The sequence below is a fragment of the Mus caroli genome, chromosome 9 (assembly GCF_900094665.2).
Source record: "Mus caroli chromosome 9, CAROLI_EIJ_v1.1, whole genome shotgun sequence".
NCBI lineage: Eukaryota > Metazoa > Chordata > Mammalia > Rodentia > Muridae > Mus > Mus caroli.
In genome coordinates, this window is record NC_034578.1 from 110,667,054 (window position 1) to 110,682,899 (window position 15,846).

The following is a 15,846-nucleotide window of genomic DNA, read 5'->3' on the forward strand; positions in this document are numbered from 1 at the left end:
CATGCACACATGATACATAAATAAAAATTAGAAAAAAATTTGATATTTGGGTTATTCTATTTGATTTTCATACTTATTCTAAATTCCCCACAGAGTGTGTCCTTTTGTTGGTTTTTTTTGTTGTTGGGTTTTTTTTTTTCTTTTGTTTTTAAAAGGGAGGTTCTTTCTGTAGTCCTAGCTCATTATGTAGCCCAGGCTGGCCTAGAGGCCTGCACCATTATACCCAGCAGCGGCAACTCTTTGTAGATGAAGTACAGGTGTTTTCGAGAGACCACCACCACCAGGTTCCTGCCTGCTTCATGCAGTGCCACAGGCCTGCTTATCTCCATTTTGATAATGGGCTCTAGAAAGCCTACTCCTTTAGGTGGCTTAATTCACCAGCCATCTGACAGATGACTGGCACTGCCCTTGGGGTGGGTTCCTGCAAGCAGATAAGTGTCCGGATGTCCTGGATAAGGTCAGGAAGGCTTAGTCCTCCAGTGGGACCACAGTAGACATGGTGATGAGGTTGTGGCATCAGGGAGACAAGCTGCCCTTCGGGAAGGCAGTTACTGCCTTAGTGTCTCTCACTATTGCTGTGGTAAAATACGGACAGGAGAAACTTAAGGGAGAAAGGTTGTGTGGTTTACCAGTCTCTACTCTTGTTGGTTGGAGAACCAGGAGCCTTGGGAAGGAACATCACAAACAACTTCTGGTCATGTATATGCAGCTAAAGAATGGAGCTGTCACCCATGTAGACCACCATGGCAGGAACGTCACAGGTGGCAGAAGCTTGAGAGAACTGGTCACACACACACCGTTTCCCCATCGGAAGGGAGCAGCAGACTCATGGCTATCACCTTACTTTCTTTTCATTCATTTGGGAACCTCGGCCCGTGGCATGGCACTGTTCACAGTCCAGATGACCCTTCCCACCTCAGCTAATCCAATTAAAACAGGCCACCCACAGGCCAGCCTAGTCATCACTCCCCTTCCAAGTGACCCATCAGGCCAGTCTATGATGAGAACTGACTCTCCTAACTAGCACATCGCCATCAATACCCACAGTGCATATGGGGGCCTAGAAGTGACCGAAGCTTTTTCCAGAGTCCCAGGGGCCTCGTCCCTGCCAGAACCCCTCTCTAGGGATATGGCCAGTGCTTGGGGAGTCAAGGAACTTAGAAGTAGAACCGAGGGTTGACAGGGACATCCTGGTGGCCTTTTTCCTTTTCCTTTGAGACAGGGTAGACCCTGGTTTCACTGTGTCCCAGGTAGGCCTTGAGTTTCCAGTCCTCCTGCCTCAGCCTCTGGGTGACAGGTGTGGACCAGCACACCCTGTGACGTCTCTTTGCAGTCTTCTACCCCAGCTCTTGCCTTCTGTCTTCTCAAGTTGCCCAGTTTGTGGATGCTATGCACAAAGGTAAGCTTTGAGACAGATGTTCAGTGAGACAGATAGATGTTCAGGCTAGAGCCTTCTGTAAGGCCAGGATGGAGTGAGGGTGGGGTCTCATTCTCTTATTGATGATGTGATTGATTGTAGCATCTTATTCCCCTATGGATGATGTGAGTGTAATATCTTCTATTGATGATTTGAGTGTAGCATCTTATTCTCCTATTGATGATCTGTGTGTAGCATCTAATTGCCCTATAGATGACGTGAGTGTAGATCTTCCCATTCCCCTGTGGATGATGTGAGTGTGTGGCTGAGATGATGAGGCCTCAGACCCTCTTCCTCATGGTCTGTACCCAGACCTCTGTGTCCCATCTACCATACTCCCTGGGCGTGTGCAGGCTCTTTTCTCCCTCCCCTTGACTTCCTCCCATGTCTAGATCTTTGACTATTTCAGGAGAGAGAGAGATTGGCAGTGCCCCTTAGGCTCTGTCTGCAGCATCAGTCGTCCCCTGCTTATAGTGAAATCATGATCCTTACTGTCCTGGGAGGTTGTGACGCTTGAGGGGCACCATGCAAGCAGCTCCCAGGAGGCTGGTGACCAATGGGCACCCAGTCCTCTTGGGGACTGTTGGCACCAGTCTCTACTCTTGTTGGTTGGAGAACCAGGAGCCTTGGGAAGGAACATCACAAACAACTTCTGGTCATGTATATGCAGCTAAAGAATGGAGCTGTCACCCATGTAGGCTCCTGGTACCTTGATGGTGGGTATCCTTGTCTCAATACTGAAGGGGAACAGGGAGAGACATGCAGGGCGAGGTGCTTGTTCACGGGGTCCTCTCATACACTAGCTGCCCTGGAGCAAGACTAAAGCCATTCCCTTCCTGTTGATCTGCTCATCCTCCATACCTCTGCACGCAACTTCTTCCCTCACAAAGGTCCCTTCCTCAGTCTTTCTTGTCACCACGGGGAATTGCTTCTTCCTTGAGGCATGCCCCTTTTCTACATTAATTTGTCCTTGGCACCGTCCACCATCCCCCCACTGCCTTGATCATAGTCACTTTGGTGTCTTTGCTCAGTGATTAATGTCCCCCCAGTTGACAGCAGGTCTACCTTGCTTGTGGTCTTTCTAAGAGCTTCACGTGGTGCAGACACAGCACCCAGGGCGATGAACAGAGAGCTCTGTTGAGGTGAGAGGCATGGCAGGCATGTGTTGCAAGCCATCCTGGATCTCCTGCCTGAGTGTGCCCACCCTTCATGCTCTGCCCATTCATGCTCTGCCTATTCATGCTCTGCCCATTCATGCTCTGCCTATTCATGCTCTGCCTATTCATGCTCTGCCTGACTCTCCCTCTCTCCTGGAGGTGTGCTTCGACTTCTGGACCACGGGGAAGAGTATGTCTTCACACTGCCCAGTGCCTACGCCCGCTCCATCCTCACCGTGCCGTGGGTGGAGCTTGGAGGGAAGGTTAACATTAGCTGTGCCAAGACTGGGTACTCTGCCACCGTGACGTTCCACACGAAGCCCTTCTACGGCGGGAAGGTCCACAGGTAGGAAGTGGCCAGCACTCTGGCTGTGTTTTTCTTTTGTGTCTGAGTCCCCCCTCACCCTTTGGGAAGAAATAGGTGTGGTAGGCACACCTGAAATCCCAACACTTTGGAGGCTAGAATAGAGAAACAGAAGTTCAAGGTCATCCTTGGATACTTAGGGAGGCTTGGAAGACATGTGATCTTGTCTCAAACAAAACAAAACAAGGTCAATAATTTACAAAACAAACAAACAAACAAACAAACAAACAAAAAACAGTCGGGTGGGGGTGGCGCACGCCTTTAATCCCAGCACTTGGGAGGCAGAGGCAGGCCGATTTCTGAGTTCGAGGCCAGCCTGGTCTACAGAGTGAGTTCCAGGACAGCCAGGGCTACACAGAGAAACCCTGTCTTGAAAAAAAAAAAAATAGATGGGGTCCTAGCCAGGCATTATACCACTTAACTATAAGCTCAGCCCTCTGGAGGCAGACATTCAAATTCCAGGCCAGCCTGGGCCTACCCAGCACACTCCAGGATTGGGTAACATAGTAAGACACTGCCTCCAAAATGTCAAGAGCTGGGGGCTGCATAGTGTTTGCCTGATGTGCACAAAAACCTGAGTTCAATTCCCCAGCACTCTCTGTCCAAAAATTAAATAAATAAATAAATAAATAAATAAATAAATGGTGCTGGGCGTAGTGGCGCACGCCTTTAATCCCAGCACTCGGGAGATAGAGTCAGGTGGATTTCTGGGTTCGAAGCCAGCCTACAAAGTGAGTTCCAGGACAGCCAAGACTATACAGAGAAACCCTGTCTCGAAAAACCAAAAGAAAAAAAAGAGGCAACCATCAAGACAGAGTGAACGGTCTTGTTTGAAGAAACACCTCTCTCCTTCATTTCATAGGGGAGGCTTTGGGGTCTCCTCACTCATTTATGGGGCGTCCATGGTAACACAGGAGACTCCCAAAGGGTAAATGGCCTTTTAGCCCTCCACTTTCTAGTGTAGCCCTCTGCAAGTGCAGGCATTATGGCAGCCCCCCCATTGGAGTCTTAGGTGTGTAAGCTACAGGCTATGTCACTGTCCTTAGAAGCTAGGGAAAAACAGGTCTTGAACTAAGGGAGAGGTCACCATTGGAGGAAGGGCAGCCTTTTTCTATAGCCATGATTGGGGCAGGCCCACCACTGTGCGGACTTCAGATCCCTAGCTGTTTCTAGCAACGGGCTGGTGTTAGTTTGAGACAGGGACACACACACACACACACACACACACACACACACACACGCTAATTGGGCATCTTTCTCCCCAGTATTCAGTTGTCATACTGGCAGCTGAAAGACAATAGAGGGATCATCAGAAGCCCTGCAGCCGAGTGTTCCCTGTGGAGAGCCCAGTGCACAGCATCGCTGGCATGGCCCACTAACTCTAGGCCTACAAGGAGCCTGAGCAATGGCTCTCAGGTCAAGGGAAGTGGCTTCCAAGCCTACACTTGAAAACTGGAAACCTGGGGTAGCGAGATGGCTCTGAGGTTGAGTATTTACTGTTGTTGCAGAGGACCAGAGGTCAGCTCCCAGCACCCATATTGGATGACTCACCACCACCTGTAACTCCAGCTTCAAGCCACCCATCTCAGATCTCCATAGACACCCTAGATTCAGCCTGTGTATGCCTCTCCCCCCATACATGTAATAAAAATAAAAAAGGCAAACTGGAAACTCAGCACAAGCTGGACCACTGGGCGCAGAGGACGCGGCTCCAGGAGCATTTCCTCCTACTCAGACAGAGAGCCCCGAGTTCCCCAAACATCCAAGGGAGGCAGTTTGCAGTCTTTATTACCTTCACCGTGTATATACATGCATGCGTATGGGGCTGTGCCATGGTGTATGTGTGGAGGTCAGAGGACAGCTCTGTGGGGCTGGCTCTCTCCTTCCGCCTTTACATGGATTCTAGAGACCTCATTCAGGTTGCCAGGCTGGCACGGCCAACACCTATACCTGGTAAAAAGCCATCTCACCAGTCTTCCCCAGGGGCTTTAAAAAAGAGCTTGAGGGTGGTCACCCAGGTATTGCTGAGTCCGCAGGTACTGCCCTAAGCCTAGCAGGCAGTGGCGTGAAGCCAGGTTTGGCTCAGCCTTCATCGGGGAGTGTGTGGGTACTGGGTGGATAGATACTCGGACTGGACGGACTGTGAGCAATCCGTGCTTCATCCCCACCCAGAACTGACCTCCTGGGGATTGGATTGTTTGCTGTAGCTTTTGTTGTTGAGACAAGTTTCCATATAGCCTAGGCAGGCCTTAAATTTGTAATCCTCCTGCCTCTGCTCCAAATGCTGGGATTATACGGGCTTTTGTACCACGATGGTTGGCATAGAACCAAAGACCTTATTTAAGGACAGAAAAGCTCTTCCAACACTCTTTTCATGGTAGAAATGTAGCACTAGGAGATGCTGTTTTGGGGAGGAGAGGACATCTTTTACCGTTGGGTCATGCCTGTGACAGAGGCATCTTATATAACCACCTGGCTTGTCTCTTGGATGAGTGAGGCAGGCTGACGGCTCTTACTGTTAATCTGTCTTCAGACCCGAATTGGTTTTATCTCAGGGTTTAGCTCTTCTCTCTTCTCTTTCCTTTTCTCCCTCTCTTCTGTTCTCTTTTTTGGTTCAAAGCCTATCTGCTTAGCCCTGGCTAGCCTCGCTCTTGCCTAGATTACCCTGCCTCTGTTTCCTAAGTGCTCGGGGTTACAGGCATGAGCCCACACACCCAGCTATCTTCTTTTCTTGTTCTGATCAAGAATATTATACCTTCTTTTAAGATCCAGTCTTTGGGCCAGACTGCAAACCAGCCCGTTCTCCCTAAACTGCCCATTGAAAAGGGCCCCCGGTCCCCCTTTTGATTCATTGGACCTTCTCATTAACTCAGGGTCACAGCTGAAGTGAAACACAACCCAACCAACACCATCGTCTGTAAAGCGCATGGGGAGTGGAACGGCACCTTGGAGTTCACCTACAGCAACGGGGAGACCAAAGTCATCGACACAACCACCCTGCCTGTGTATCCTAAGAAGCTTAGACCCCTGGAGAAGCAGGGGCCCATGGAGTCCAGGTGTGCCTGTCCCCACCTTGGCCGAGAGATCTGTGGGAAACTTAAGCAGCATAGCTAGTAGCAAAGGATGCAAGTGTGCTTCCGTTAGCCACTGAAACACCCCTCGTCCATTAGGGATGGACCCATGTAGTGATCACTTGGGTGGTTCTGCGGCTACAGAGTGGGCGACCATCCGCCATCTGGCAGACGTGTGCTGCCTGTTCTGAAAAAGTTTCTCCACTGCCGGATTATTGGTGGATTGTAAATTAATCTGAGAGTTGCTGGTCATTCAAAGAACTATGCAGGGAAACAGAGAGCCTTTTCTTTTCCTTGACAGCTATTTTTAAAATATTGAGTGCTGGCATGGGCAGTAGAGTTGACTGCACGCATCCCGTGCTTCTGGGAGCAGCAGGTGCAGCTTAGGGACCGTTAGATTTAAACACGTGAGCTCACTTTAATCCTGTCTTCTATTTCTAGGGAATCTATCTGTTGGCATGGGAAATTATTAAGTTCAGAAAAGATTCAAACATGTTTTAATTTTGAGAAAACAATTCAAGAACGAGAAACCATTTATGCCACGGACCACCCCAGTTGGGTACGGGGGTCCCTGGAATGAGGGTCCTCGAAGTCTAGGTGGGTAAGGATTTGGCAGTGACAAACAAAAACAAACACAGAGGCAGTCTAAAGCAGGGGGTTTTCTACATTAAAAGAACAAATATCCCAACTCTTAGAAGATGTGTTCAGTGAAGCAATCACAAATACCATCGTTATCATTTGGCACAGTAAAGCACAAAAAAATCAAGCAAACGTTACAGCTCTGAAAAGATGCACTCAGTGGATCACAAGTAGAACAGGTGACATCATGATTAATAGGAATCACCCAAGCGTTACAACTCTGAACGGGTAAAATCAGTGGGGCAGTCATCTGAGGCTAGTGGCAGATTTCCAAGAGCAGGTTAGTAAATCTTTATGGTCAATTATCGACCATAAATGGTTTAACATCTAATGCCTGATTTTTTATAAATCTTCAGTGTGTAAATTTAAACTATTTTAATTCCTTTTATTTAAGGCTTTCTTTACCATGTACCAAAGCCTCCTCTGATAACACATGTGTATCCATATGAAATTTATTGTTGGGAATGTTTCTATCTGTCATAATACTATTATATAATTCTGTCAGTGATTTGTAAAGTAAAACGTTGGTTTCCCCAGAGATAAGGTCATGTTAGTGACCCCCATCTCAAGGACTGTTTCTTACCCATTGTTCTTGCTTAAGATTGTGGCCTAGGCTACCAGGAGCTGTAAATAAGAATAGGAATAAGAGAAAACAAAACAGATAGATTGCCATGAGAACTACGGCTCAATATTTTGCTCCGGCCAAGAGTTCCACAGCCAGTTCCAGGAGACCTCCTTCTTCTGAAGTCTAACACCTCAGTGTGTAGAACTTGTCACACAGATTCTACTGGGGTCAATGTGGCACATTTATATACATACCCGGCATTTGGAAAATGGTTAGGTAAATTATGAACTATCCACTTAATTAGCGTGTCCACTATATGCTGTCATATGATAGCTATATAGGTCCAGAAGCCTATTGATTGATCGATCATAGATGTTGCTATTTTGATATTTCAGTCTAAGCCAACGTGGCTCACGAGTCCAACTGAAACCTCACTGATTTACCAAAAAAAGAGTTTTTTTTTTCCTATATTCACTTTATGTTTACGTGCAAGTGTGTGTTACGTGTGTGATCAGAGGATAGCTTTCCTTTCACCATGTAGACTCTTGGGATCTAACTTAGGTAGTCAGGCTTGGTGCCCTCTTCCTGGGTACTGGTTAGAAACCCAGCCATAGTCATTCGTAGTGGTGGACAGCAAATACAACCTCTGTGTGTAGACATAAACTCTCCCCCACCCTCCCTGTTTGACCATGGCTGCAGGCAGAGAAAAGGCTATGGTAAGGAGGTAGTTGGCACCAGGCCCCACTGCCTCTGAGGGGCATTCCCGGGATGGCGTTCAGCTGCTCCTTGGTCAGCCTCTGGGTAGTTGGAACCCTGCGAGGAGCCAGAATTAGCGAGGAGTTGCTATGCTTTCTTCTTCCTCTGTATGTATTTAAACACAGTGCCAGGCATGGTGGCACATACCTCCCGGTAACCTAACACTTAACCTAACACTCAGGAGGCTGAGGCAGGAAACCAGGCTGAGACACCATCCATCTTACACTGTAAGACCCTGACTCAGGAAACACTCACACAGACAGCATGAGGCTCACTCTAGGGAAACCGAGCTCTCCACGTAAGGCTCTTAAGAGTGGCTGCTCTGCCCCTAAGTCCCCATCATCCCTGCTGGGTCCCAGGCTTCCCTTATCTGCAGTCAGAGAGGCCATAGGCATCACTTGTGTTGTTAATTGAGCTCTACCATGATGCCAGCTTGATCCCAGAGGCAGGCCTGGAAATGCTACTCTGACCTTGCCACACCCTGGGCTACTCTGGCAGCCTCTTGGGGGTCGCCCCTGACTTCCTCTTCCTCCCATCCCCCCTCCTCCTAGCTGGGTGTTCAGGGCTTTTCTTAGGCAGGTTCCCTCCCGCACACTCATTTGACATGAGTTTTCTCCATCAAATGCAGTTGCTAATAATATAGCCAGCCATGTCATTGGGTCATGAGGATTAAATGAGTGTCTCTAAGATGTTTATAGGGGTGCCTGGTAAGAGCTGTGTATACCTGCTGTCCCTGGTGTGCATGGAGTGGGGTGGGATGGGGGGGCTCTGCCTGCTCTTTCCATTAGCTTCCCCCTCCAGAGCTCTACTCAGAGCATGAGGAAGTCTCGCTGTTGGGAACAGGTAGCGAGCATGGAGGCAGCAGAGGCGTAACCAAGGAGCCCTGGCTCCACCCCTGGCCCTTGTGCTTCAGGCTACTTCTCTGGATTCCCACAGACAGGGGTCTAAATGTCTGTCTGTCCACTGCCATGGCAGTAGCTGACCTAGTCCGATGGCTCCTTGTACTGTTCGTCTTTCTAGGAACCTCTGGCAGGAAGTCACCCACTATCTGAGGCTTGGGGACATTGATGCAGCCACAGAGCAGAAGCGACGCCTGGAGGAGAGGCAGAGGGTGGAGGAGAGGAAACGGGAGACCCTTCGCACACCGTGGCGACCCAAGTATTTCATCCCGGAGGTAACCCTGGCCTGCTACCAGACTCTAGCCCTGATTAAGGTCACCTCAACTTTTATTGTTGAGACAGTGGGACAGACAGGGCCACACAGGACAGACAGAGTGTGGCTCTGGCTCAGGATGGGGGTTGGAATTGAGGTGCGCGTTTCCCCAGTAAGGTGTTGACATCTCATACCATCTCAAGGGCAGAAGTGTGTAGCTGACACTTCCCCTGCAGTGTCCCTCCTCTCAAAAAACCCTTCTAGCCAGCCAGGCCTGGAAGGAGGGGACTGGGCCTCTCTACCACTCTTCCCACACAGCCATTGGTCCCCCTGATGCCTCCCCATAGAGTACTGTCACAGCATGACCTCTTGGCTCACAGTTCTGGTCACAGTCCATCTCGGTCCATCACAGTGCCTTGAGGCAGCTGTCACATCTGTAGTAAAGAGTGGAGAGCTTTCATTTATGGAAGAACAGAGAAGGTGAGCTATTACTTAGCAGTGTAGGCTTCCATGGTCTTCCCACTTGAATTAACATAAACCAAGAGGATTCTGCAGGGACACAGGCCTACCCAATCTACAGCCTCGCCCCATCCTGCCTCCCTACTGGATCCCAGATTGTGTCAGAGGTGTCTCAGTGTTGTTTAGGAAGTAATTGTGGGTGGGGCCTGGGGTACAGCTCACCTTGTTTCCCTGGCACCACTTGGATGCTTGAACTCTCAGCATTCGGGAGGTGAAGGCAGGATCACCCTCAGCTATGTAGTGAGCCTGGTGGCTTGTGGGAGTGGGTTGAGGAGTAGGGGGAAGAGTCATGAGGTTTTATCTCCCACCCAGAGAACAGTGGATGCTTAGTGAGTAGCCGGGATTGAGTTTTTATGAAGATCCTAGCTGTATGATGCTAAGGGGTTATACGCATTCACATGCCCATAGCCAATCTGGACCAGTGGGCCCAGGTGTCCTACCTACTCTCTTAGCTCCTGCTATGAGGATGGGGTGGGGTGAGCAGGGGCACCCTAGTGACATGGATGGGGGAGAGGGAACTTATGCACAGGAGGTAGAAGCTGAGGCTGGTACTTGGGAGGTATTTGAAGGTACTTGGGAAACTGCCTCGAAGGGTCTCCTTCCTGTGTGGGTGCTTGACTCAGATGACAGAATCCTTGAAGCTTTCCCTGAGGAGAGTCCTGTCTGTGCAACACCTTGCCTGACTTATATGGAAATTTATTCATTAAAAAGCAAAACAAACAAGCAAGCAAAAAAACCAAAAAACCACTACTTGAAGTTTTATTTCTGGGGCTTGGTAAAAGCCACCATGTCTGTGACAGGACTAGGGACACATGTCACCCTGACACGAGGATGCTTAGTTCCCCTCGATGCACTTCCTTCCGTATGTCACTTGATTACCGATGCCCTTTTCCCTGTTTCCTTGCCTGGTGGCTGAACGGTGGCATTCCTCCTGTGGCATCTGTCCTCGGACACACTGTGACGGACACCTGCCAAAAAGCCTTCACTGGGTAGGCGGGCTTCCACATCATTGGTCTGTGTGCCTCCACCCTTCACCCCCAAGGTGACTCTGAGTCTTCATGCAGCCAACCTCTCTCTTTTAGCCCCTCTGTCCTGAAATTCTCTTTTGCCAAGTCATCTAGATAGAAGAAGCTGTCAAGGCCCCTTTTATGTTGGTCATTTCTGGGACTCCCTTTAAAAGCAAATGCATATTTTTATCTTGGTTCAGGCAGGGAGAAATGTATCCTCAGATAAGTTCAAGAAAGGGCAGGGAAGACCATCAACTAGGCCTGCTGTACAGTGCTGGGATTGGGTCTTGGCTGGTGCTGTGTGCTGTATCAGAGGTGGGCTGGAAGGGAGGGGCCCTTGCTTCTTGACTTTGTGAGGTTCCCTCCTGTCACCTCCTTCCTTCTCTTTCAGGGCGATGGCTGGGTGTACTTCAACCCCCTCTGGAAGACACACTGATGGGCGGAGGTGCAGTGCTTCTCGTAATAGGCCGGGTTTTGTAGGAATAAAAGTGGTACAGTATCAAGATTCCGTTGGTATTTGCTGAAATCTCTTGCTAGCATCCAAGTCGGAGAGAGGGGTTACATACTGTGAAACATGCACCCCCAAATTCTGCCTGAGGATTTTATTCAAGGGCAGCCGGGGCCCGTGGGCACACCTCGCACCCGCCAAGGCTGCCCTGGGTAACCCTGAGCTCCGTTTTATTCACGAGAGTTGGTGTTCTTTATTTCTCACATTGCCACAGTCATTCTGCCATGGTCTTTCCCACTCACCGGCTTCTGTCAAGACGCAGGCTGAGGTGGCACAGCCTGGAAAGGGAGCGCATTCCTGGCGGAGTGGGGAGTGGCCACTCGGCGGTAGGGGGCGTGGCTACTCGGCGGAAGGGGGAGTGGCCACCCGGCTATGATGCTTGTTCTGATCCAAGGCTGTATGTCCACATCCTAGAAAGAGCAAGCAGGCCTTCCAGTTGCACAAAGCGACAGGAAGCCACTGGAGGCTGATATGGAACCTTCTAGAAGGGAGTGACTCCTGAGGAATCAGGACCAGGCCCACCAAGTGGTTTTATCCAATCTCTCTGACACTTCTCATGCCCAGAGCATGAGACCCTGTGTTCTTCACAGCCGGAAAGAAATCACACGGTCGTGATAAAGGGCTCTGGAAGGTCAATACACGCATGCCTACACTACACGGACCACCACTGCCTCATATCTAGTTGGGGAAAGAGAACAAGTAGTCTTATTTCTTTTCCTTAATTTTGACCCAAGCTGCCAGAAAGCCTCTGTAACTAGGACAGCCACGAGCCCCATGAGTCCCCCAGTGTCCCAGCTGAGAATGTCTTCAGCCTCACACAGGTCAAACATGGACCAAACAAAATTGAGAAAAAGGATGTCTAATTTGAATTTTACCCAGTGCTTAATTTATTTTTTACCATGCCACCCAATGATATTTATAAAACTCAGTAGCATGAATGCTTCTCTGTAGTAATACTAATTTTGTGCCTTTTGTCTGCTTTCTTAAGACCAACTGTTGACACTTTGTAGATATTAGACAAATATATTTCCATTAAATACTCTTGTGTCTTGTGTGTGTTATTTTTAGGGATTTTTAAAACTATGTATTATGTGTGTGCGTGTGCTTGTAGAGGGTGCGGAATCCCTTGGAGCCAGAGTCACACATTATTGTGAGTAAGCTGCCAGATAGGGATGCAGGCAGTTGACCACCACAGTCTTTGCAAGAGCAGTACATTCTCTTAGCCACTGAGCTGTGTCTCCAGTCCTCAGCTGTGTTTTAAATACACTGAGAAAGCCCCAGATCAGCATCATTAGGGGCTGTTCTCAGTTCTATAAAAGCAAATGTTTGAGTCTCGTGTTTAGGGCCAACCCAAGCAGGACAATTGAGATGCCATCTCTATCAACAGTCCTGGAAGAACTGTAAGCCTGGACAAAAAGAACAAATTCCTAGAAACACATCCTACTAAGAATGAGTCATGAACTAAGAAATTAGAATAGATCTATAAATAGCAAGGAGATTGGACCAGTCACTTAAAATTTCCCAACCTTTAAAAAAAAATGCCAGGACCAGATGGCCTTAGATGAATCCTACCAAACATTTAGAGTTAGGCCATCCATTCTGGATTGGCCTAGTTTGCCAGATGATGCCCAATGCCAAAGCAAGAACAGATTTAAAAAAAGACTAGCATCCTGTATAAATATTGGCTCAAATTTTCTCAAATACTAGTGCAGCAAATGCCACAGCACATCCCAAGGATTACACATGACAATAATCAAATTTATTCTTAGACAGCAAGGGTGGCTGAATGCAGGAAGCACGAAAAATACCAGCACAGCATACCACGTTCATAAGGAAGCAAGCTACAGTCATCTGAGCCCATGCAGAGGCAGCATCTGACAAGATTCAGTACCGTCCACCATCAAAACCAAACTAACTCCCCCCAAACCCAATGTGATAAATCTACATGCAAAACATCCACAAAGACCACAAAGGTGAGAAGTTAGAAGCTGCTCCTCCAAGCCCGAGAACAAGGTTAAGGCTGCCTATGCCTATGCCGCTGCCGTAGACACTGGCAGAAGTTCTAGGTAGTAGGCTTACAGCAAGAACGAGACAGACATGTTTCAGCAGAATGGACATTCTCTTATGGCGGATGCTATCGTCATCATGTATAGAAAATCTAAGACTGCACAAAAAAAATTAAATTCCTTGAAGTGGGCCACGCTTTCTTGCTTTGAATGCCCCCTTCTCCCCCTTGCAAAGTGGACTTTTGAAAATAGCTACCTTACCTAGCACGTTCTGCATCAGTCCTGCATGCTGGCTCTGCATCGGGAAACCTTCACCTGAATGAGCAGGGGGACTATGGCCTAATCCCTGCACTCAGCCAGGCCCACAGGCATCCTGGCAGATCTTCTTGGGTCTGTATATGTTGTATTAAAATGTGATTTGGGGGGGCTGGAGAGATGACCCAGTGGGTAAGCACACTTACTGCTCCTGCAGAGAACCCAAATTCAGTTCCCAGCACCCTAGAAGGTGGCTCACAACCACTAATAGCTCCAGCTCCAGGGCACCCAATACCCTTTCTGGCCTCTGTGGGCAGGGCATCATCTCCTCCCCCATTCTCTAACAGCACCACCACCCAGACACACAGAGTAAATCTTAAAATTCCCTAAAATTTCTCTCCAGGTTCTTAGAATCGTTGAAGCTGTATTATCCTCCCCATAATTCCACACCCTTTAAATCTGGCCCTGGCAAACCCCGGGGCAGCCTCATGAGCTCTGCCTGCACCTTCCACAGCTTGCCCAGCCTTACCCGTGGGAGTAAGAGGCAAGATGGAACCCAGATCTCCAGGCAGCTCCAAACAGATTAGTGGAGCTGAGCTCTGTTCTGCCCCGCACTGCAGGGGGTGGGGGTGGGGAAGGGTAAGTAAAAGTGGGGTACCATTTCCCACCATCTGGACATGGCTTCCTGGACTGGCACTTGCTGCTCCCTGTAGACCTTTGTTTTTTTTTTTTTGTTTTTTTTTTTGTCAGAGTTCCCAGAGTCTACTTTGGTAAGAAATCCTCTAGCAGCACTGGTTTTCAGGAGTGAGGAAGGCGTGGACTGTTCTGTTGGCTCGCTCACTTCCCTTGCTCTTGGTGCAGGGTAGAGTTGTCAGTGGAATGATGCTGACCACAGTCTAGCAGAACATTCCCCACACTTCCCAAGATTCCCACTCACGCCCAGTCCCAATCCCCCCTTCCTACTCTTCTGCCTTGAGCACCATCACCCTTCAGGTGAGTGGTCCTTTTACTGTGTGGATGCTGCAAGAACCTGAAATGATAATATGCTGGTTTACCTGCCTCAGGCCTTCAGCATGCGCTATACATATTCTTGTTTGGTTCCTTAACTCCAATTATGTTTTGGATATTGTTTTCCTTTAAAGAAACATTTTTTCCCTTTATGTGAGCATCAACTATCAATTCCTCTATTCCTTTTCACATGTATGCCTGTGTGTGTGCATGTCCATGTAGCAGCCCTGGGCTGATGCTGGGACTCTTCCTCCATCACTCAGCATTCTGCTTTGGGGCAGACCCTCTCAATCAAGCCCAGAACTTCTGAAGCCAAAGCCGCTGGAGGTGACAGGCGGTGGCTACACCTATGCATCATTTACATGGGTTCTAGGGGTCTGAACCCCACTTCTCCTGCTTTTGCAGCAGGTCTTTTAACTGCAGGGCCATCTTCTCAGCCCTATCTTGTGTTCTTTTGACAACTTCAAAGAATGTTGAATGTAACTAGGGTATGTGTATCTTCAAGTCATACTAACGCCAAGCCATTTGAATACCCACCAATAAGAGTCCATTTTTGGACATTCTCCAATGGTTAGTGAGCCTGGTGTATATTACATTTGTTTCCATTTATTTGCCATTTCGATTTCTTCTGTTAAGGTCTCATGATGATCTACCATATACCTTCCTTTGGTACACAAGTTCCTTCATCAGATACAGGGCAGAGGGATGACAATTCCTTGTTCTGCCAAGATGGCAGGACATTCCTGTGGGCCACTGAACAGAGGCACAATCTGCACAAGCTGACTTAAGGCTTCAGTGTCAGGATACGGTAGTTTAAGGACACAGAACCGGAGCAGTAGAGAAATCACTTTTTGATCAGTTTCAACACTGAGCCAATTAAATGGAAGAAGCAAGTCTGTGAATAGTGGTGCGGAGTTGATGAAGTGAAACTAATTGAGTCCTGAAAAAATCAGCACAATACAGCACCCACCCAGTGCCATGATGGGCAATGTTACACAACCAGGCCACAGGAGCTGGCAGGCTCGCCGTGGCTAGGTTTCCCTGAACCCCACTTGCATCTTCCTTGGAGAGAGGGCTGTCACGGACTCTAGTTAGCGCCCATCTTTTGCAATGTTTGCCACCGTGCTTTTCTTCACAGGGCTAGAGTGCCATTTTCTAAAACTTTCCCCTCCGCCTCCACAGGCCTGAGTTTCTGATCCAGGCTAATCATTGCCAACGGAGGGTCATATGAGGAGGATGACCACATGGTGAGTCATGGCTTTTAACAGCAAGGACAGCTGAGGTCACCAAGAACACATTACTCTCAGCTAGTCGCTCTGGCTACCCAGGATACCTTCAGTTCTTGGTTTGGTCCCCAGCCTTTTACCAAAGCCATCTGAGCACAGCAGACACCGGATGTTCCAACCCAAGTGCTTCCAGAAC

At 48.7% G+C, this 15,846-nt stretch overlaps 1 protein-coding gene across 6 annotated transcripts in view; it reads left to right on the top strand.

The window, feature by feature from the left end:
* Osbpl10 (oxysterol binding protein like 10) overlaps positions 1-12,676 on the top strand; it is a 244,449-nt gene extending 231,773 nt beyond the window's left edge. For 5 of the 6 annotated variants that reach the window (XM_021172670.2, XM_029482014.1, XM_029482013.1 and 2 more), the window contains exons 9-12: positions 2,734-2,920; positions 5,812-5,994; positions 8,990-9,143; positions 11,039-11,150. In XM_021172670.2, coding sequence (XP_021028329.1) covers positions 2,734-2,920; positions 5,812-5,994; positions 8,990-9,143; positions 11,039-11,083 — 569 coding nt within the window. In that variant the 3' untranslated portion in view covers positions 11,084-11,150. Of the gene's footprint in view, positions 1-2,733; positions 2,921-5,811; positions 5,995-8,989; positions 9,144-11,038 lie in introns of all 6 variants that reach the window. The other variant, XM_029482011.1, reaches the window with a different exon arrangement.
* The last annotated feature ends 3,170 nt before the right edge of the window (positions 12,677-15,846 follow it).